The sequence below is a fragment of the Brienomyrus brachyistius genome, chromosome 11, assembly GCF_023856365.1.
Source record: "Brienomyrus brachyistius isolate T26 chromosome 11, BBRACH_0.4, whole genome shotgun sequence".
NCBI lineage: Eukaryota > Metazoa > Chordata > Actinopteri > Osteoglossiformes > Mormyridae > Brienomyrus > Brienomyrus brachyistius.
The window spans coordinates 23,374,028-23,396,416 of record NC_064543.1 but is presented as its reverse complement, the minus strand read 5'-3'; the positions used below and the strand labels follow the sequence as shown (position 1 = coordinate 23,396,416).

Sequence of the window (22,389 nt, the reverse complement as noted above, 5' to 3'; positions counted from 1 at the left end):
AAGACACAACATAGACTAGATAAGTGACATTTTTTTTATTTAGCTATATATTGCAGACTATAGGCTACTCTGTATTTTTATATTGAAATACACACAATATTCTAAAATTAGAAGACATCTATAAGGCCAATGGTTACCTGAAGATGCATTGTGGCATGTTGGCAATCATCAACAAACACTAATGGAAAGTGACTGGCAGTATCTCAGTCTTTCTGACATGCCAATTTTCTCTTTTTTTTGTCTTTAAACCCTTCATAAAGCGTTCCTTCTTTGGTTATCTACTGCCTAAAGTTGACTTATAGGCATAAAAACAACACACATTATATGAATGCAAATACTAGGATGAACAATAACGTTTCTGCATGCCAGTAATCTGAGGAGGTACTGATGTCTACAAGAGCAATGGCTGGATTGACACATGCAAGGGGGAAGGGGGCTGAAAATGCAAGCATACATTTTCCATCTGTGACATAAACTGCATGACAAAGAAGCATGGCAACTTATATTCAAGCCTGACAACTTGAGGGCCTAAGAGTGCTGAAAGTGGCTCCATGTAAGCTGTAAATTTCAGGAAAGAAGGAAAAATCGGATTCACGGTAACACAAGGGTTGCTGTTTCTACCCATAAACATTTTGCCAATTCTCTAGATAACTGACTGACTTTTCTCAAGCAGTTAGAGGGTTTGGGAGATTTTTAGCCAAATGCATGGCGTGGAACGCTGTCTTCTGTGAAGAATTGCCTGTGCATAAAGGGCAGTTCTCCATTGTCTGCTTATTGGACAGATTATTTGAACAACCGCAATGATATTCTTCCATTACACATTCAGTTATCTTCCAGTGCTGGGTGGCTGGGGGAAGATAGTAAAGACAATAATACCAGAAAGAAACATTTATAGACACACAAGAGAATCAGTTAAAACACATGTCCATAAATAAAAGTGACACATCATTATAAGTGCATCAACAACTGGGATTCCACTTTTTCTATTATCCTCTCTTTTTTTACCGTGTTACACGATAAGAGGGAAAAAAAATCATATTTTATAGAGCGCTTCATTAACACAACAGCATATGGCAATCAGAACGTCCTCATCACTAGTCATATCTGCTGTGATACTTCTCCTTCCAATCACACTCTTCAAAGCACCGAGTCCATGATATTTCTGGAATCAGAGCAAATTACATTGTCCATAGAAAAAAAAATGACAGCAACCTCCTTAGGGAAGACAGAGTATCATGTACATTGAAAAAATAGGCTAGTTTAACTACAAAATGAACAATATTGGTAAGAATCATTGCTCATTTCTGCGTATACGCAAAGACAAAGACCTGAGGGGTGACTTTCCCCAGTTCTGCTTAGCTTGAAGTCGACTCTATTCAGGCAATCCTGTCTGAAAAAACAGGATTTTGCTGGCCAATGCTGATATTATATACAAGCTAAATAGATTATTTTAAAAACATTAAGCTGATTCACATAGAACACAACATGTCTGTTTTCCATGTCAACACTGTGTCTTGAAATTTTTATGTTTTCTTTTTCAATATTAGTACACAATGTGACACTTGAAAAATGTGTAATCACTCATCTTGTCCTGAATGCTGATGGTATACACTCAACACCTACAGATGTAGCTGATGAATCTGTTTACCTGAGACCCTATTACATGAAAGACAGACAAATATTTCATGGCAAAGCTGTCCCCCAAAGTCCACAACAGTATCTCAGACCAGGCGAGTTCCAGTAAAAAGTTTCTAAGCTATTCTATACTATCTCACTATCTCTAACAGTTGCTCAGATATTCGTAAGGATGGGAGTACACCTACACACGCTACATGAACACTTTTTAAAAAGTGTAAATTTTTACAACACACAGTTATACAGTCCACTTGCAATTCAGAATCATACTCATTCTCGCTGAATTTTTTTTTAACCCTACTAACATTACATACATGAGTGGGAAAACGATTCACAAATGCCAGAAAGAGACCACAACATAGACCATTGAACAACAGACTCTATATTATGCACATATATATGGCCATTGGTTATATTTAAAGTTGCAACGTACATCTGAATGCTGCTTTTGTCTTTAAAAAAGAAAAAGAAAAAAAGATTAAAGGTGCATCCTAAACTATCAAATAGACAGAGAGTATTACTCACCAAGTGAAAAGGCCAAGGGCACAGTATTTACCCCTAGAGGAGACAATGGTGTGTCTAGACTCTACTGGAGTATCCATGACAAACAGGTTACAGGTAAAAACAATAAAAACAGCATCATGTAAAACAGCATTATTTTTACACAAGGCAGACACAAATTGCAATATAACTGAGATATCATTCAACCTGGGAGCTGTGTATTATTATTTTTTTTGTACTAGACTCCCAAGGAATTCCTCAGGTTTATTTAATTTAATCTAATCCACATTTTGAACTAAAGAGGTACCATACATTTTAAAGGTATATTTTTAAATATTCTGTCATTTGTCATTTAATCAGGTTTTTTGCTGCCAGTGCCTGTAAAATTAGCTCAGGAAAAGAAAAGAATTAAATAAATGTCAGACAAATAGACAGACAGACAGACAGACAGACGGACAGGCAGGGATAGATAGATAGATAGATAGATAGATAGATAGATAGATAGATAGATAGATAGATAGATAGATAGATAGATAGATAGATAGATAGATAGATAGATAGATAGATAGATAGATTGGGGAAGAAATATGTGCTTTGAACATTAACACATTTTCACTTCTTAAGCAAAGAGTGTTATATTGTTAGCTAAGTCTCTCATGGGAAGATATGTTGAACAACATTGCTACAGGAAAATGCTCAAATGGAAGGAAGTGTTTTCAGCCATATGACATAATTAATCATGAACCCTATTAGAGAGAATTAAATGGGTTTGAGAGAAGAAAGAGAGACTCAAGCAACCCACAAGTCACAGAGGCAACTACATGTACTGGGAGCCCAGCTCGAAATCCTTGGGTGGAAGCTTGAGTCCCAGTGAGTTGGTTCCCAGGGGATCGATCATGTTCTTATAGCGCTCTCCACGGTGCTTCATCAGGAATGGGCCCCAGTCTGGTTGAGGGGAGCACACCAGCTTCAGGCGCTGTAGAGTCAGACAAACAAAAAGTAGCTTGTGCCCATAATCACATCTCCAATTCATGGCCAGAGTGAGTCTGGAGATTGTCCCAGTGAGACACAAAAAGCATATAAATACACACAACAGAATAACACAGGCCGAGCATGCTGTCTCCAAACACTCAGAGCTGCAGGGGTGAGGCCACAGAATCAGCCACTGTGCTGCCCAGCACCTAACCCTAATCAAATAAATGTTTTCCCATCAAAAAAATCTACTACTGCATTTTGAGTAGAGCACATTCACTACAAATAATACTTATTCAACATGTAAATTCATATATGTTATTATAATTCAAATAATTTAATTAATCCCTATTTTTAGCCATTCAAATTCAATTTTCACATGAGTCACGTGTGATACTTTCCCCCTTTTGCAGGTTCAGGGATGATCTTCATCCCTCAAAAAAGTACAGACAGAACCCATTATGTGCTATTTCCTCTCAAGTGATCACCCTTCTTCTGTGGTACAGATAAAGCAGGAAGATTCACACTGTGATTGGATGCAGGCACCTTTCAACAGATTACTTTCTCCATATTACCAAGTCCATCTTAACACACAAAAGACATAATCAAAATTATAATGGTAGGGCTTCCACAACATGCCCATAACAATCAAAGCACCTTTGTTATTTGATACTGCAAATTACATGCTTGAAACTGTAAAATAAATCAATCAGCTACAAGCTCCTTCATTAATTCTTCAACAGTTCAACAAGGTTGGTTTTATCTAAGTAAAGAAAAGTTAAAGGAAGAAAAATTATCAAGCCTGAATTATCAGTTCCCCATATTACCATACAAATAGATTATTCTAACGTCTAGTAAAATCTCTGCACAGTCTAAAGAAGAATTAATAAATCTCAACACAATGTGCATTTCTAAATCATTTTATTCAGTAGTATTGATTAATTAACACATATCAGCCTTCTACATTTAACTGAACTGTGTTAAAGCAATACCTTAATTGCTTTAAGTTACAGTTATATCACAGCAATTTGGAATTCTTGAATCTGAAGTTGATTAATATTCTGTAACCGCACACGTAATGCCGGCCATGCAAATCGCAGTGGCAAATCAACGAGTATAACCTTTAATTATGAATAATGTTAGAGTTTAATTTTGCTATTTTGTTGCTGGTTGTAAAGTGGGTCTATTTTGTCTGAAATTTAATGTGGAAGGAGTCTGAATGAGAGATGGGACAGAGAGTGGCGGAGAGCATAAGAGGAGAGGTGGAGGAGGTTTGAGCAAGCAGGAATATATGTATGCAGCAGCTTGAGGGTAGTGCTAGACCTGAGGGGTCTTTGTATGTCGATTAACGCATCCAAGAACAGTCAACTCATCTAGATCTTCTAGCTCTGGATTCAGTTATCTGGCTAGTTCGGTTCCTCAAAACCAAGAGAGAATTGGATTAGAGAAGCTTTATTAAATCATGCAAGATAATTACACGCTCCAGTGGTCACCCACATCCATCCATCCATCCATCCATCCATTTTCCAAACTGCTTATCCTACTGGATCTCGGGGGGTCCGGAGTCTATACCGGAAGCAATGGGCACGAGGCAGGGAACAACCCAGGATGGGGGACTAGCCCATCACAGGGCACACTCACACATCATTCACTCACACAGGCACACCTATGGGCAATTTAGCAATTCCAATTAGCCTCAGCAGGTTTTTGGACTGTGGGGGGAAACCGGAGTACCTGGAGGAAACCCCACGACGACATGGGGAGAACATGCAAACTCCACACACATGTGTTTCCCAGGCGGAGACTCGAACCTGGGTCCCAGAGGTGTGAGGCAACAGTGCTAACCACTGCACCACCATACCGCCCCGGTCACCCGCATAACTACATATATTTACTCTGAAACGACGATTGGCAAGTCTGTGATTGGCCGTCCAAAATGGGGAAAATCAGGGCAGAATTCTTCACCCTCAGCAGAGCAAGTGCTTTTGCTGGAGGGATACGAGAAGTTCTAGAAAGTTATACGTGCCTAAGGCAACACAGCCAAAGCAGCCAAAACAGAGAGAGGAGGGTGTGAGAAAATGGCTGACAAAGTGTCCATTGCAGCCTTTGCATTTCCACTGTCTATATGAATCACTTTGTCCGTCATATTCAGAGCAAATTCTGGCACACCAAGGACCTGGGGACAGGTTCTAGTGAAAGACAAAATAATTTTCAAACTGGTATGTATTACTACTAACCTAAATATAAATAGTATTAGCTACAAGTCAATTAATTTTCTTTTCTTTTTAAGCAAATTGGAAGAAGGCTGAGCTTAAAAAAACTGGGGAGGGCCAGCTGTGACAGATTTCACTCCAGCTGCCTCTCCAGCAAAATGCCTATTGGCCCAATTTAAGGGGGGAGCTCATCCTCAGAACCACTGGCAACATGCCGCAGTGGTCAAGTCCTGTCACATAAAGGAAGGTCATCACATATATTTATGCTGTATGTGTCTAAGTGTTTCATCATAGGCATTTTCAGGATGGGGACCCACGTGACGTGTTGGATGAGGACAGAGAACCTAACCACTCTTATGGAGAAGATGATTTCTGCGAGTTTGGCTCCTAATATTTGCAGCTAGTAAATTGCCGATGTATATTATTCCATCTTGACCGAAGAGGTAACTCTCTAAACCAGTTCACCTGACTCACTGAAGAGAACAAATTCAAAAGAGTGATTCGTTCACAAATATGACATCATGTATTAGACACGAACCGTGATTCAGGCCGAGGACTAGGCCCTGTGATTAAATTCCAAAGGGATTTACGGATATAATGCACTTGTAGTGCAGTCAGGGCCTTTGGAAATGGGGGCACAGGAGGAACAATCCCCCTCCCCAATATTGCTAGACGCCCGCCCCCCCCCCCTTCCTGTCGCTCTTACTTCTCAGTTAAAATCACATTTTGTACTCTGCAGGCTTGGCCTCAAGCGGAGGCTTGGTGTGTCGAATGCGAAGACGTTTCCAAAAACAAATAAATACATTTCGAAAAAAAATAAATAAAAAGCAGAACTGATATGATTTTATTCCATGTTGATATTAAAAGTAGTTTAATGTCGAATCTGAATAAATGTGGTAAAATGGACATTTAGCTCCTTTGACAGATCAGTGTCAAGTTTGGTTCCTTAGTTTACTTATGCTTCATACATTTTGTTTTTTTAGCAACCGCTGACATGTATACATGTGTGCTCTTTATGCAAATGAAAATTACGATATACAACATAAAAAAGACTTCATGTTGACTGTGCTGCCCATGGTCCTGATAAGTCATCTGGTCATTTGCTTCACTGATGAGTGTCTGTCAGGTGTTGTTTGAACATTGTCATAGAAGAATTACTAGTACTACATTTGGTGAGTTAAACTGTGACCCCAACCATGATGCAGAGCCTGTTTGGTAAAATGGTTCTGGCACCAGGGCTGGTCCTCCGTGAAGCTTCAGTCTGACCTACACCCTCTACAGCTTTCACCGTGTCCTTAGTAATGTCACATGAATGGTCATCTATTTAGGACTGAACAATATCAGAAAAAAAACATTGCGGCATTTTTGGGTTTTGCGATTGCTGTTCATAAGCATGCCTTTTGCTATTTAACACATTTCTGTCATGATACAGATGAAACAGATAAGACAAATTAAGAGTACGTCCCATATCTTTGATTACGAGGCCAATTTGCAGTGCATGCAGGGCATGAGAATAAAACATATGTCAATTGAAGACCATTAATATGGGGAACTGGTAATACTTTCTATGAATGCCATGTCTATAACAATCTATGAACACATTCATAAAATATTAGAATGCATTCATTAAGCATTATAAACATGGCTATAAATATTTATAAAAAGGCATACATTATAGCCATGTTTATTATGCATTATGATTACAGCAGCATGTCCACCTCGCACACTGCAGTACCATGCCCACCTCACACACTGCAGCAGCATGTCCACCTCACACACTGCAGCAGCATGTCCACCTCGCACACTGCAGTATCATGCCCACCTCACACACTGCAGGAGCATGTCCACCTCACACACTGCAGCAGCATGTCCACCTCACACACTGCAGTATCATGCCCACCTCACACACTGCAGCAGCATGTCCACCTCACACACTGCAGTATCATGCCCACCTCACACACTGCATGAGCATGTCCACCTCACACACTGCAGCAGCATGTCCACCTCACACACTGCAGTATCATGCCCACCTCACACACTGCAGCAGCATGTACACCTCACACACTACAGTATCATTCCCACCTCACACACTGCAGCAGCATGTCCACCTCACACACTGCAGCAGCATGTCCACCTCACACACTGCAGTATCATGCCCACCTCACACACTGCAGCAGCATGTCCACCTCACGCACTGCAGTATCATGCCCACCTCACACACTGCAGCAGCATGTCCACCTCACGCACTGCAGTATCATGCCCACCTCACACACTGCAGCAGCATGTCCACCTCACACACTGCAGTATCATGCCCACCTCACACACTGCAGCAGCATGTCCACCTCACGCACTGCAGTATCATGCCCACCTCACACACTGCAGCAGCATGTCCACCTCACGCACTGCAGTATCATGCCCACCTCACACACTGCAGCAGCATGTCCACCTCACACACTGCAGCAATGATTCCGCCTCATACGCTGCAGCAATGTTTACACCTCACACACTGCAGCAGCATTTACATACTCCCTAGACACTTTTGTTGCCTGGCAACACTTAGCCAAGCATACCATGGAAAATATATTTTGTCACTAACTTGCATCCTTTCATGTGATGCAATAATCAAAAATAAACATTTGGAGAACACGCACAAACATGCGTATTATCAAAAACCGGGAATTCCATAACCCTACAACTTTCAGGTCCCCTTCTGTATGCACCTTCATAATTGATTGCAGTCATTTTAAACTCACCCTCTTGACATTATGCACCAACTCTCCTAAGAAACAGTTGCAGAACAAAAAAGAGGGGAACTGAAACTGCACTTAAGTTCTTTAACTGTGGATTATCAATACTCTTCTCTCAATATATGCCTCATTTCCCCTCTGCTGCCACTACAGTAATGATTACATTAATTGGATCAAGATAGTTCATGCAACTGTGCCTTTCCCAGTTGCTCTTACCTCAATGAAAGATCCTGGTGCCAAATGCATTTTGATGACAAACATGATGGGGATCCAGATGACAGAACAAATCACCATCAGCCAGCCCATAACCATAGACCATGTTGGGTAGGTGTAGTCCTCATAGGTCATCACCTTCCACTGGTACAAACTCAAAGCCAGAATGAACTGCACAGGGGAAGGAAGGACAGCGTGGATGGACATGCTCCATACCCCAAGGTGGTTTCTTGATAAGTGTCTTTGTGATAAGACTGATTACTATGGCTTCAGACTTCTATTATCTGAGGTTAAATGTCGAGCCAGAAGCCTCCCAATCAGACCAAAGATGAAAGTGACTTTCACAAAGAGGTAGGGAGCGGCATAAACTGGTACAGTTTGGTACTTATATTTCCATTGTGATGTATGATGTAGCACAGGGTAGGTCTGTTATAATGCATTATGTAATAACTCGACAAAATGTAACAAATTAAAAACATTATGTGTAAGCGCACTATGTAAAAACACCGTATTACGTAATAACTCAAAAAAATGTCACAAATGTATAGACTACATTAGAATTTTATATTGCAACCTTACCCTGTTATCATCACCATCATCATCATTGTTATTATTATCATCATTCAATTTGTTACATTCTGTCAAGTTAGCACATGATGAAGCATTATGACATACTGCGTTGTTACAAAGTCTCAAATTCAAGGTGTACATAGAGCCCCCTTCTCAAATGGTCCTGGGTGCGTCAGAATGAGAGGACCACTCTACTGTTCATTAGAAATAATACAGTTCTGTTTGGGAGATTATTGTGCCACTCTTTATTATAACTGATGGCCATTTCATAAACCACGAAGTTTGGATCTTCTTTTATTTTGGTCTGAGCAATTCAGGCACAATTGAGTAGAACAGCAATTACAGGAATAAAGCTGAAAACTATTTGTCAAAACTAGAACCCTGCATCAATCGTGACTGCCGCTGAAAGAGCTGAAAATTGATATCTACCAAGTGTTTACCCAGCCATGGTACATACTGTAAGAATAGTTGGTGTCACAAAGGCCCAACAGATTCGCCAGAACTTGTTTGGCTGGAATCCAATCATCATTTCAATATCTTCACAGAACCTCTGCAATCCTGAAACAATATTCATGAAGAGACATCTTACTAAGAGGAAATTCCGTCAGAATGGTTGATAGGGTGACAGAGGCATCTAGTGGTGATAGTGTGAAATGCCTGCATTTTTAGACATAAATTATTAATATTTTACTTACCATAGATGTATGAGACTCCAATCAATTCAAAAATAGCAATGATGACTAGGGAGTAGGAGGCTGCAAAGGTGTCCACCAGCTGTAGCATATACATCCCACTCTGTTCGGGAAATTCAGGCACGTCAGCTCACAGCATATTCTAGCAAAGATTTCTGCTGCAGCCTACCTCCTGATTACTTCAGTATACTTGTATACTCAAACAAGTCTGCTGGTTACTCAACAGTTATTTATTGATGAAAACTAGAAGTGTGTTTGTATGGTTGCACTTTTAGTGTTAAAGAAAATAAAGAGAATAAAAAGAACATATGAGTCAGTTTTCCTCATTGTGCTGCACTATATCTTGCTATGCTATATGCTATATTCAAATCTGTCTTAAGGAATTTAAATAGATATATTTTTCTAAGATGACTAAATTTGAATGTATAGTACTTTTTATTTAAGTACTTTTAAAACCAGGTATTTTTTACTTTTAATTCAGTAGTATTTTACTGGATGACTTTAATTTTGAGTAAAATTTCCCACTGCTGTTAATTGTTAATGAACATTATGCTTAAAAAAACCTTTATAACTGAATTATTTAATACAACTAATGCTGTATTACGAAAATACACAACCTAGAAAAGCAATGCATTATTATTTTCCGATATGATTTTCTTTTCATATATCATTTACCACTATAGAAGACTAACTGCCATGAACGAATCACTACATTTACCTCTTACAATATGTCAGATTCATACTAAATTCAATTAGCAGCTACAGTTTATAGATCAACGGGACATTTGGACATATTAATGCCTCATCTAATACAAAAATGAATGGGAGATTGAGCATGTTTTGTGATATATATGATATATAAAAAAATATAAATGTGTTTCGTATCTACTTTATACTTGATTTGTATAGTGTGTGATTTAAGCTATAATACTTTTTCATCGTAAGGGAGTTCTTTTAAATAGTCAGCTGAGTAGTAGCAGTTGGATCAGAGGGCTTAATAAGTGGGAATTTTAGGCCTGGTGCATTAGAAGATGCAGTGTTCAAGTGTTTCGTTGACCTTTCTTCTTAGTTCCTTTAATGTTTAATTAAGTATTTGGACTGCAAGTCACTGAATTATATCTTTGCATAGTCTGCTTCCTAGTACAATGGCAGCCTTACCTCCGTAATCATAGGGAAGCCCAGCAAGAAGAAGGAGAGACAGCATGCCAGGGTAAAGAATGTCTTGTGTTTGCGCAGATACTTGGGAAATTCATCGGAGACCGATGTGACAATGGTCTCGATGGTAGCGAACTTGAGAATAAAAGAGCGGCCAACATAAGGACACTCAAGCATTAATGGACAGCAAAAACACAAGGAAACGATCAAAAGTGAAGCACATGTTCACTAAGCATGGTGAAATGGTAAAGAAAAGGCCATATTTATACCTTAGCTATGTATGGTGGTTAGACGAAATTAAAAGAACGAACACGGTCTTCTCTGGACATAACAGATTATATTTTCCCATGAGAGACCCCATGGTTGTCAGATAGTTAAGCCGATTGTTAATTAAAAGATTTCATAAAGGCGTGAGTGAGAATACTGCACATAGGTGTATATAGATCTGCTAAGCCCACACTCACACTGCACTGGCCTGACTGGTGCTATAAGAAGCAGCTGCTTTGCAGCGTACATTGGAGGGCACAGCACGCAAATATCACTACAGCTGATAGCTGACAGGCAGCTGAGCCATGTGTGCTGCGAATCCCTCTAATTATGGCTTAGAAGGACCCTATTTCAACCCCACTATTCTCCATAAGACATCCAGTCTGATTATTTAATGGCTTTCATCTTCCTTAGTGAGTCCCACACCGAACAGATTTAATATCAGCAATGCCTTTTGAATCTACGACAAGTGTAAAAGCAAAATCAACCTGAACTGATGTCAAGAACTCAGTCTACTTTGGAAATAAATATTATTTTGAAATAGCACATATAAAAGGATGAGTTTTTAATGATAGTATGTACTGTTGTTCCCAGGTTAGTACATTATCATTCTAATAAAGAGGGGGTACCCCCTCTTAGTGCTATAAAAGAAACCACAGAGTAGCCACACTGTGTAACAAAAGGCTAGTTTGAATTCGGTTACCATAGTATCCAGCCCCAGTGTGAGCAGCATGAGGAAGAAAATGATGGCCCAGAAGGGAGACACCGGCAGCCTGGTGAGAGCCTCTGGGTATACCACAAAAGCAATGCCAGGGCCTGCGGGTCACAGGTACAGCAATGCAGACTGATCACTTGACTCACACAGCAATGTTTTCATCACAACACCTTGTCAATAAATCCTTCATATGCCAACTGAAAATGTGCAAGCTCATGTACTTTTCCTGCCTGGAATTATCCTGCCCCCTCGCAGCTCTTCTCATTAAAAATGAATATTATATATTATAAAAATCCGGTAGGAGGCTTACAAGGATCTTAAATCAGATTCTCATTTATACCACATAATCAGGCTGCTCTTTTATGAGATCCCATGTTGTTGCCTATAATCTTAATAAAGATCAAAGTCGTTCTTTTTCGTTTACCTTCATCAGCGACCTTCTCGATAGGCACCTTCAACTCATGTGCCATGAATCCAATCACAGAGAAGATGACAAATCCTGCAAATATGCTGGTGGCACTGTTTGTGCATGTCACAATAATCGTGTCTCTAGAGAGAAGATAAAAAATAAGAAAAAGTGGGAAGAGCTGAAGTCAGCCACAGAGTGGAGGCTTCCTGTCAGCCGCTGATTTTTGGTTTGATATGCCTTCGTGCTTTTGCAGTTGTCCTGCATTATGAATAGTTTATTTATACACCATGTATCATAACATTTCATCACACATATTCTGCAGACAGCTTGTTAGGATGAAACAATATGTTGCTTTTCAACAAGAAAGCCATTTAAAATTTTGTTGATCCATTGTACATAAAACGGCAAAGTAACACTTGGGCATAGTAGCTTTTAAACCAATGAACTGAAGCATATGAAGAGCACATTTTCAAAACTCAGGTCATTTTTTTGTTGTTTTTGAGACCAATGACCGAAAGTCAGGCTTCCTCATCGCAGAGTGCTGAGAACCAAAATTCAGTCAGACCTTATGTAATACAAAGAAGAACTTCTGTAAAATTTCCAAAACTCACTAAATTCCCTCCAAAACGTATCCCAAGAACTGAGTGAGCTTTGGAAATGTGCTCTTAGTAGATGCCATCTGTATAATTAATTGAAATTATGGCGATGTTTAAAGATTTTCTGTGTCATTTAATGGGCCATTAGTGTAAGCACTATTGCTTAAAAATGTGAATCAGACGTTGTCATGTGCCCAGAGCCCCAGTTTAAGAAAATAAATATGCCTTCTTTCTCTGTCACCTCCATGAGGAGATCAGCCCCACAACTTGAAGGGTAATATTCTAAAATACCTTATATAAACAAAGTCAGACTTAAAGGACTACAATTCTTTTTGAGACCCATTAAGTGGGAATCAGATACTCACTTGCAGTAGTTAATAAACATAGAATTTGACTTTGTGACACATGAGTACTGACCTGTAACAGTTGTTGTGGAATTTGTTGTAGGAAGACAGAGTGATGAGTCCACCCCAGGCTGCAGACAGGGAGAAGAAAATTTGAGTAGCAGCATCCTTCCAGACCTAGTAATAAAACACACAGATGATGAGGTTACTTGGGGAGAGAGTCAAGCAATGATGGCACTTGGACTGATGAGACGAGAAACTGTATCAAGCATTTTAGGAAGAGGGTAGTGAACCCAGATTTCACATATGCGCCATCATATGCCAAAAGGGTCTCAAATTATGGGTATGTAGAAGAGCAGAAATAAACATATTAGTGTAGTCAGCAGTCAGTGTTGGGAAGTTACTCACATAAGTAATCTAATAAAGACAGAGGTGGAAATGTCAGGTCCAGAAAGTACAAATTCAGCCCAAGGTTTTGTTTCAACCAACTAGTTGAGCATAAAGAGTCACAGTCACAGAATACAAAATCTTGGTCTGGATTTGTAATTTCTGGACCTGAACTTTCCACCCCCGTTTGTACTGGATTATTTTTAGAAGTAACTTCCCCAACACAGTGAACTGAACCAGAATGTTTCTCTAAGGATGTTAGTATTTAAGTTTATACCTTAACTCATGCATTTTCTTATAACTGTGTAGTATAAAACCTTTACTCTACTGTACATGCATTGTGAATTGTTCTGCTTGTGGCACCTTAGCGTCATTGAGCTTCTCCCATTTGGGTGTTATGAAATAGAGGATGCCGGATCCAGCCCCTGGCAGGGTGACTCCCCGCACCAGCAGAATCACCAGCACGACGTAGGGGAACGTTGCTGTGAAATAAACAACCTAAGGAAATTGGGGAAAAAAAAGATGTTTGACGCTACTCTCATATTGGGTCAGTGTGCATCTGTAATGTTTTAATAACCAAGCTCTAAGTCTGAGAATTCCACACAACATAAAGGTTCTAGTCCAAGGCTGCATTTCCCAAAATGATGATGATACGATCATCGTAACTTTAGCGTGGTCAGAGCGGGGCAGACTGATTGTTGGACAGATTAGGTGTTGGAGCTAAGCCCTGATGTTTTAAGATTCTAGCTACGCCTCAGTACACCGCTAGGCATCCGACATTATGTGCGATTTAAAATCAGCTCCACTAGAGGGAAACCTTGCAACAGAATTTCAAAAGTAAGCATTGAAACCAGAACACTGAGCTCCCTCTTATGATGTATTATGTAACGTATAAGCGGGAATGCCATCCTCGCGCACTCTGTTTGAATGTCCTCGGTCTTTAATAACTAAACTTCAATGGCTTCTTACCTTTCCAGAGGATTTGATTCCTTTTGCCAGAGATGCGTAGACTATGACCCAAGCCAGGAACAAGCAAAGGGCTAAAGGCCAACGAATATCCCCCGTATACTCAATCCCTTTAGAAATGTGGAGTACGTTGTACCTGTTGCGAGAAAGACACGTCTACTCTTTACCTCGGTAGGACTGAGTATCAGGTTATTTGAAATGTCTAGCTAGGTATTAGAAGAGGAAAAGCAAGATTTACTATAAGAGTTACTATAAAAGTCTCCGAAATACAGCTATAAACTTTAACTTAGAAATGAATGCCTCGTTTACACATGTTGTACCTATCCATATATGAGTATTTCAGCCTGAACTATATAGTTGGCATGAAATATATATAATTCGTCTACATTCATTTTATTTAAAACTGTTCAAAGTTCTAATAACGCCTCAAAAACATTCTACTTGGTGAAAAGATTTTAACAAGTTAACTACTTACTTGAAATATTCTTCACTGGGACTCACATAGGTTTTGTTTTCTGATGTTATGTTCGTGAGCTTGCTCAAATTTCCAATGACATTAGGCGACAAACAGAAGGTTGTGTTCCTGATTAAGGTGATATTCCTCTCCCGGAGAATACAGGAGTCTGTCATGATGAAAATGAGCGTTCCGTGATTATATTTGCATACATTTCCCTATACAGTCTTATCTTGCCGTTTCGTATTTTTATTTAACAAAAAAAGTTCTTTGTGTATTTTGTGTTAGCATTCTCTGTACACTGCGTACACCGTACCGTACAGCTACTGTACGATGCAAAATTAGCTGCAGTTTCCTGCATGGCCACAGTAGGGCTCTTCAGTGAACATTGTGACATTGCAGCAATTCCCTTACAGTAAAAATTGTCAAAACAGCAGTTTTTTTCTTTTCTTTTTTTGCTTTAATCGCTACTGCCGAGTAGGAAAGGTCAACCAAGGTACAGTTTTAAATTTAAACAAGCAAACAACAAACTAACAAGCAAATAATCATTATATGTTATGTTATTAGCAATTAAAATCACCTGTAATTATATACAAATATAGTCCATGGTGGATTTTAGCTGATAAAATCATCACCATATTTTCACTTGAACAAAGTGCGTGAATAATACACAGCCAAACAAATTTACACACGCACATCGATCTGTAATTCAAAAACTACAGAAATGAATGAGAAATAAAGCCTTTAGTCGTTGGCAAAAACTTATTCACATATGACAAAGAATGAAAGAGAAAAAATGCGTTGAAAACTTGAAAGCAATACCACGCTTGAAACACACACACACACACACACACAGTAAGTAGAACCACATTTTCACTGTCCTTACCTAAGAGAAGCATGTCTTTGTCTTTACAGTCCACGGTATTCCAAGAATTCTTACAAGTAGCCCATGGCAGTGAGCCCTTCAACGAAGCGAACAGGTAGTACAATGTCCAGCACATGATTATATTATAGTATATGGCTATTAAGACTGATATAATCAACATGGCAATCCCGCAACCTAAAATGAATAAATGAGACAAAATACGTAAATTATTCTCAAGCTGAAACATAACGAGTCATCCAGCTATTTTATACATTTACATCTATGTCTACAAACAAATCATTCGCTATTCCACTCTTACCGAAACAATATTATCATTTTAACAGATAAATACAACAAGAATATAAAATAGGCACATACTGTGGGCAAACGTAATGTACCTTGAAGCGACGGGATGGCTTTCCACACGGACACGGGGCCCTGGCTGGCGAACTGACCCAGGGACACTTCGAGTAAAAATATGGGGATTCCAGCTAGGCACAGCATTATCAGGTAAGGTATTAAAAAAGCACCTATAAGGGTAGACGAGAAAGTCACGTATACATATAGTTTAATTAATTATACATAAAGTTTAGAATATTTACAACAATATTTAAAATAATATTTTTTCTTGTTAATTTAAAAACGTATTAGACGCTGTGGTCAAAAATACTCTGCCTGTTCAGATGAAGTATTACTGCAGTATATTTTATACACGTTTGCTTCGTAATTCCATGACCAGGGTATTTTATTTAAACAATATTTTGTAAAACTAAAAGGGACATCATTTTCCCTGTCTGGAAAATTCTTTTAAAAATTAAATGAAAAATAATACATTTCCCCGATCAAAAAATATACATGAAATACAGGCTTCGGCTAAACAATATATTAAGGTTTTATGCAATTTCATGCACTTAAACACGTTTTATGCAATGACTTCATAAGTATGGTGCAGTTATCAAAGAAATATAAATGTTTTCATGCCATAATTACAATAGTTATTACCTTGAATAATATAAACCACTGGGAATTTTTCTATTGATAGCTCGGAAAATGCAGTATAATTATGTCAAAATATTACTGTTATATTAAGCAATATACGCAAACTTAGCAATGATTGCTTTTGTAGCAAAGTCACAATAACAAACTAATTCTTAGAAAGTATATATCAATACAATTTAACATTTTCTGATTCATATTCAGTTTACTTCGCAAACTAGTTGAACCAAACAGCCATATACACCTCACGCAGCATGCATTCACCCGTATATCTGCTCAGAAACATATTTCTGAATTATTGTTTCATATATCGGATCCGTTATTTGGTGCACATCACGTCTGATGGAAAAAAAAAACAAAAGGGCTCTTTAATAGGTGTGTGATATCGTTCACAGTATTGAGGACGTAATATTTTAATTTTTCCAAGTATAACCGAAGTAACCATTCAGCTACTTTTGCGAACTGTTGTTCAGCACACAACAGAAAGTTATTTTTCTTACCTCCTCCATTTTGGAAGGCTAGATATGGGAATCTCCACACGTTACCCAAACCGACAGCGTAGCCAACCATAGAGAGAATGAAATCGAGTTTATTTGACCAGTTTCCCCTGGCTTTGTTCTCATCCCCTTCTTCATCATCGTCATCCTAAAGGAGACAATTGTTTGATATATTTTAATTACTTAAAACATAGTCTACTTGTATATATGTCCAATTCACTTCTACGATTCTAATGAAATAAAGTGAACATCAATTTTATATCTTATATATTTTAATATCTAAATTATTATAATAATTATTATTATTACTGCTGTTGTTCTTAATGACAATAAATAATAATAATAATCTCTCTAATTTTATTATTACTACTAGGCTACTATGTAATCACATCGTTCTTATCAGTGGAATAATATAGAGGCAAAAGTAAAAGCGCCACTTAATTTGGGTTAAAATTTCCCTGAGGGATTGAACAATAGCCAGAAACCGCATCCTTATGTAATGGATTAGACCGCATTGCTGCTAGCGGCAGTAACCAATCCCAGGAGAGCAGTTTTTTTCAGGGAATTCTTGAGTGGAACAGGAATCCATGAATGCATTCTGAACCAAATATGTAAAACTTACAGGAAAACATATATCATTCTAAACATCCTTAATCGTTAGTAATATATCACATACCTAATTTGAAGACATTACTTCTAATGTTTTAAATTTATTCAACTATCTGATCTTCGTTACGATACACAACATCGCAGGGATGACACAACAGCGCAGGGATGTATAACTTTCTTACACGTACTGAAAAGCAGACCGTATTTTCGGAATAATCCCCTCCGGGATAATTTTACTTTAAAAAAATTCTACTAAAAAGAAAAATACGACAAAGGTCGATGTGGTCAATTCTACCAGTGAATATGTTTCAGATTTACATGTTTCCAAGAACTTAATTATAGTACGACTTACACCTTTATATATTTCCCCAATTCATTACAGGATTAAATATTTTTCTCAAAGTTTGCGATCAGTGCTTGAATGGTTCTCATTCTTATACAGAAAAAAAAATCATTTAAAACTACTTACCCGGTTCACCGTGCCAGGTAGAACAGAAGTGTTACCATCTGTCCCCAGTATTACGGTAGTCTGGCTCATGGAGGTCCAGTTGCCCGTGGCATTATTTTGCTCCACTGTGCACTTCAAAGCACTGTGAGTAGATAATGCGTCTGTGCAATGGGAAGGTATCGAAGTGCCATGAACAACTGCAGAACCATCCGTCTGGGCGAGCGCAGAATCCGCACGGAAGGTAGCGTTAACCGCTGGTACAGGAGCCGCATTTTTAAACGTCCCGTACTCTTTGTTTCCCTCCACCTCTCCCAATTTATTTTCCGTTGTGCAGAAAGTTTTTCTCTCGTTGGCAAGAGGAGGCTGCGGTGCAGGCTGTGCATTGGACGGGAGATTTTTTGCATGCTCAGATTTATTTGTTGTAATTCCAACATCTCCTTCAGGCTGGGGTAAAGTATTAAAACTGGCAGGAATGTTGGTCGGGTGCTTAGTCATATTTGAATCCTACAGAACCAAAAATAAAAATCAGCTTAGAAAACAAAGAACTTACCCAAAAAATGTGTATATGTGAAATATTACGGCAAAATCAATCAAAAATATTTAAGCATTAAATCGTTTAAATCAGACTTTTAAACTTAAAAACACAATTAAAGAACGCATACACGAAACATGGCAATAGCACAGTACCACGGTAAAATCGTTAATGAAGATGTTTTGTGAAAAGTCAGATATCTTTGCTTAGATGTGGTTTTCTGCGTTTTTTAAAAGGCGCTTCCTTGCTAGTTGTCTCCGCTTCTTTGGTTTTCAGCTCACGATCTGCCGGTGTTTGCTTCCCGCTTTCGCCATTACAGAAAGATTCTTTAATTTTACGCCCCATTTCCCTCCTGTCATTCAGCCCGGCACATTCACTGGATTTTATAGGCAATAGACAAGCTGCCGAGCTGTCTGTGGATTCGGGGTCCCCGGCAGGCATTCTTACACGCCGTGCTAGGTTGAGGATATCCAGGCAAAACACAAATCATTTACGGGATGTCGGAAAATGACTCTAAGTCATTCATTGTTGCAAAAAACGGAAGTATAATCACACAAAAATCTATTATTCAAAAGCGTCTGCTACCTGTCATCAGCTCACGGGATATTCACTCTTAAGCTGGGTTACATACGTGAACATATACATTCAAAAAAAGTTTAATGACTTCTGACACAATATACCGTTGAAACGATATCAAAACATAACAAAATAATATTACAAATGTCCTAATCTGTCTTAAAAGTTTACTTCGGGCGAATGAATGTGGTTGAAAGCGACAGCAGCAAGGTTTCAGCACCATGGAGAGGGTGCGCATTCAGCAAAACACGCAAATGCGATTCCAAATGTAGGATATTGATGGTATACGTGTTAAAATAGCAAAATATTTTAAACAAACATGTATACCAACGAATTGTTAAAGGCCGCAAACAAACACCGTACTCACCATATCTCCAGCGGCAAAAGATCGGTCAAAAAGCAGAAACAGCTGTAAAGAGTATAGACAGACTGAATTTAGCTGTGGTAAGTGCAAAGCTTTCTATATCTCCGTGGGAAAGATCGGGTTTGCGTCAGTGCCTAGAAAGGTGCCCTTCGTCTGACATTTTCTTGATAATAAGAGTTTGATAAATCATTAGCCTTGGATTCAGATTTTTAAAGGGACAACGCAAGCACGCACTAGCTGTCACTCATCGTCATTGACCGTCCGTGTTTGGACTGATTCATTTGTACTTGATTAATTAACTGGTCTTGACGGAATATAGGTAGGTGTTTACCATTGGTTGAACATTATTTCAGGCACCATAATATGAATTTTACTTTCTTAAAACCTGATCCACTTTTTATACTTAGAGGACGGTTCGTTCTATTGAAAAGCTGTTCTTTAAACAGTTTCAAGAACTTCTTAGTTCATTTCGTTAGTATCCGATAGTTTATTAGTTTATATTGGGATATGCCTAGAAATTGTTTTGATGCAGGTATTATGACTGTACGAAAATATGCGCTATCCGTTTTTAGGACTATTTTAGGCAAAACAAGCTATTATTTTTTATCTGAAGCTATACATGCTAGTTTCTTTAACATAAAAATTATTTAGATAAAAAAGTATGCTTTCACTGAGTAGAGCGCAATCACTAAAAAGATTATGGGTATTATAAATGTGTTACTATTTCTTTTGATAAATACAATTTACAAACTATAGAAAAAAACAAATTATGGCCAAAAAGAACATTTTAACTCGAACCAGAAGTAACAGAACCTGCCCGTTTATTAAACTTAACTTTATTAACTTAAAGTTAATGAAGGAAAGGTATACAAAGGTATGTTTTATCGATTAACTTGTCCGTTTTTGCACTGTAGATCGTATGAATGTGTGCATCATGTATTATATGTTGGCGTGGATTTATTTATATATATATATATATATATATATATATATATATATATATATATATATATATATATATATATATATATATATAATTTATATACAAATATATTTATTTATTTATTGGATGCACCACTTTCAGGTCGTATACTGTAGTTCAGGTATAATTCATACTTGTTTTACAATTGCATCATTAAATTCTATTATTAAGTCTCCAATAGAATATTGGACAAACAGTATGAAAATCAATTCAGTTTTCTCCAACGTGAACTGTGCACGACCACATTGCTACTCACTGATAATGTGTGATAATCACCCAAAATGAACGCGGTAGCGGCATCGGTCATAAATCTGCGAACAAGCTTGATAAGCCTTTCCGCAATAAATTAACTGGCCACTCCAGTCTTAATTACTTTGTCAACGAAGAATAATTGTAATTGATTTCTGCTCCTCTCATAGGTCCTTCATTGCTTGCACCACTGCACCACGCAGGCAGTGTGTGGGAAACAGAGCAACTTTATATGGTGTTGTTTAGGTACATATAATAATAAACTCAGCTTAAAAATAACTATTTGTTTAACCCATTGTAAACAGTGACATTTTGTAAAACGTTATACATTAAATTGAATTACAAACACATTCAATCCGTAATGAAGACTATATCCAAAAATTTATGCGTCAGTTACTACAATACGTAGTTTTACGTCAACCGGCTATATTGTTTTGTGACGCATTGGTACATCTGAAAGCAGTCGTGTCAGAAACGAAATTAGCATTATCACTGAATATTTTAATATATATGAAGTTTTTTTCATTCAGAGGTTTTCTTTAAATATAGGCGAAGGAATTTCACCCTCCACTTTGCACAATCTCTCTCAACCTACCTTGACCCAAAATAATAGTTCCAGTGATTGCACAGGCTTTAATTACTTGCGCCGCTTGTAATTAATATATCACTTTGCCGTTTTTTGACAGAACTGCGATAAGAACATAGGACAGCGGCAGAGAATGGCCATGAAGGTTACAGTAAGACCACTCATGTAATTTCAATAAGGAGTAACTCCGACGACTAGCGTTATTAAGAATAACATGACGCACAAAACGAAGAAAGCACATACAGCGCATACAACACAAAAATAATAAAGCAGATGCGAGAATAGCAAAAAAAGTTAAACGTTCCTTTAAATTAGCTTACACTTCCTTAAAACATATATAATTTATGATACTGGTAAAAATACACCCAGAAATAAAACGTTTCTTATTGTCAGCAGACTGTTCAACGATGCATTTCTTATTATTTTGTCAGCGTTTTTGATCTTTGTCTGCGCGTGCAGATGGAAGCCCCGCGGAACGGCGCGCGCACAAATATTGCCTGAAAGATCATCTAAAACATGCTGACTCCTTGGGAGTACGTTATGAAATTGAATATTAAGGGTTGGTCAAAAAGTCCACTATCAAAATCACACAAGTAACACTTGCTGCAGTGTAAGGAAGAACTGCAGGAAGAAAGTGGAAAAAAAAAATCACAAGTAGTACGAATAGTAGTAAATAAATAAATTAATAATAATAATAATAATAATAATAATAATAATAATAAATGCCGACTCTCACACTAGGGTGGAAAGGGAATGAGTTTTTCTGCTTTAGAAGACACGAGGTATGCTTGAATGCAAATGGAATCTGGGACCAGAATTAATTCTGAGAAGAAATCAAATGTGACCAAA

General features: G+C 38.1%; 1 protein-coding gene across 4 annotated transcripts; it reads right to left on the bottom strand.

The window, feature by feature from the left end:
* Positions 1 to 931: 931 nt before the first annotated feature.
* slc6a5 (solute carrier family 6 member 5) lies at positions 932 to 20,240 on the bottom strand. Of its 4 annotated transcripts, none has more exons than XM_048969667.1 (16): positions 19,727 to 20,240; positions 18,273 to 18,755; positions 17,198 to 17,342; positions 16,100 to 16,231; positions 15,723 to 15,896; positions 14,858 to 15,005; positions 14,386 to 14,518; positions 13,780 to 13,914; positions 13,103 to 13,206; positions 12,105 to 12,229; positions 11,669 to 11,781; positions 10,702 to 10,833; positions 9,547 to 9,646; positions 9,309 to 9,409; positions 8,285 to 8,452; positions 932 to 3,112 (listed from the first exon to the last, which is right to left on the bottom strand). In XM_048969667.1, the coding sequence occupies exons 1-16, from the start codon at positions 19,727 to 19,729 to the stop codon at positions 2,954 to 2,956; spliced, it is 2,355 nt and encodes a 784-aa protein (XP_048825624.1). In that variant the 5' UTR covers positions 19,730 to 20,240; the 3' UTR covers positions 932 to 2,953. The 4 variants fall into 4 exon arrangements, with proteins under 4 accessions (XP_048825624.1, XP_048825626.1, XP_048825625.1 ...); XM_048969669.1 differs by having other exon boundaries at positions 12,105 to 12,227; positions 13,103 to 13,160; XM_048969668.1 differs by lacking the exon at positions 19,727 to 20,240 and adding an exon at positions 18,939 to 19,120.
* Positions 20,241 to 22,389: the final 2,149 nt, after the last annotated feature.

Coding starts and splice junctions, on each gene's coding strand:
- slc6a5 (XM_048969667.1), bottom strand. Junction 17,343..18,272: donor TACCTGGCACGGTGAACCGG/GTAAGTAGTTTT, acceptor TGTCTCCTTTAG/GATGACGATGATGAAGAAGG. Junction 15,006..15,722: donor CAAAGACATGCTTCTCTTAG/GTAAGGACAGTG, acceptor TCATCATGACAG/ACTCCTGTATTCTCCGGGAG.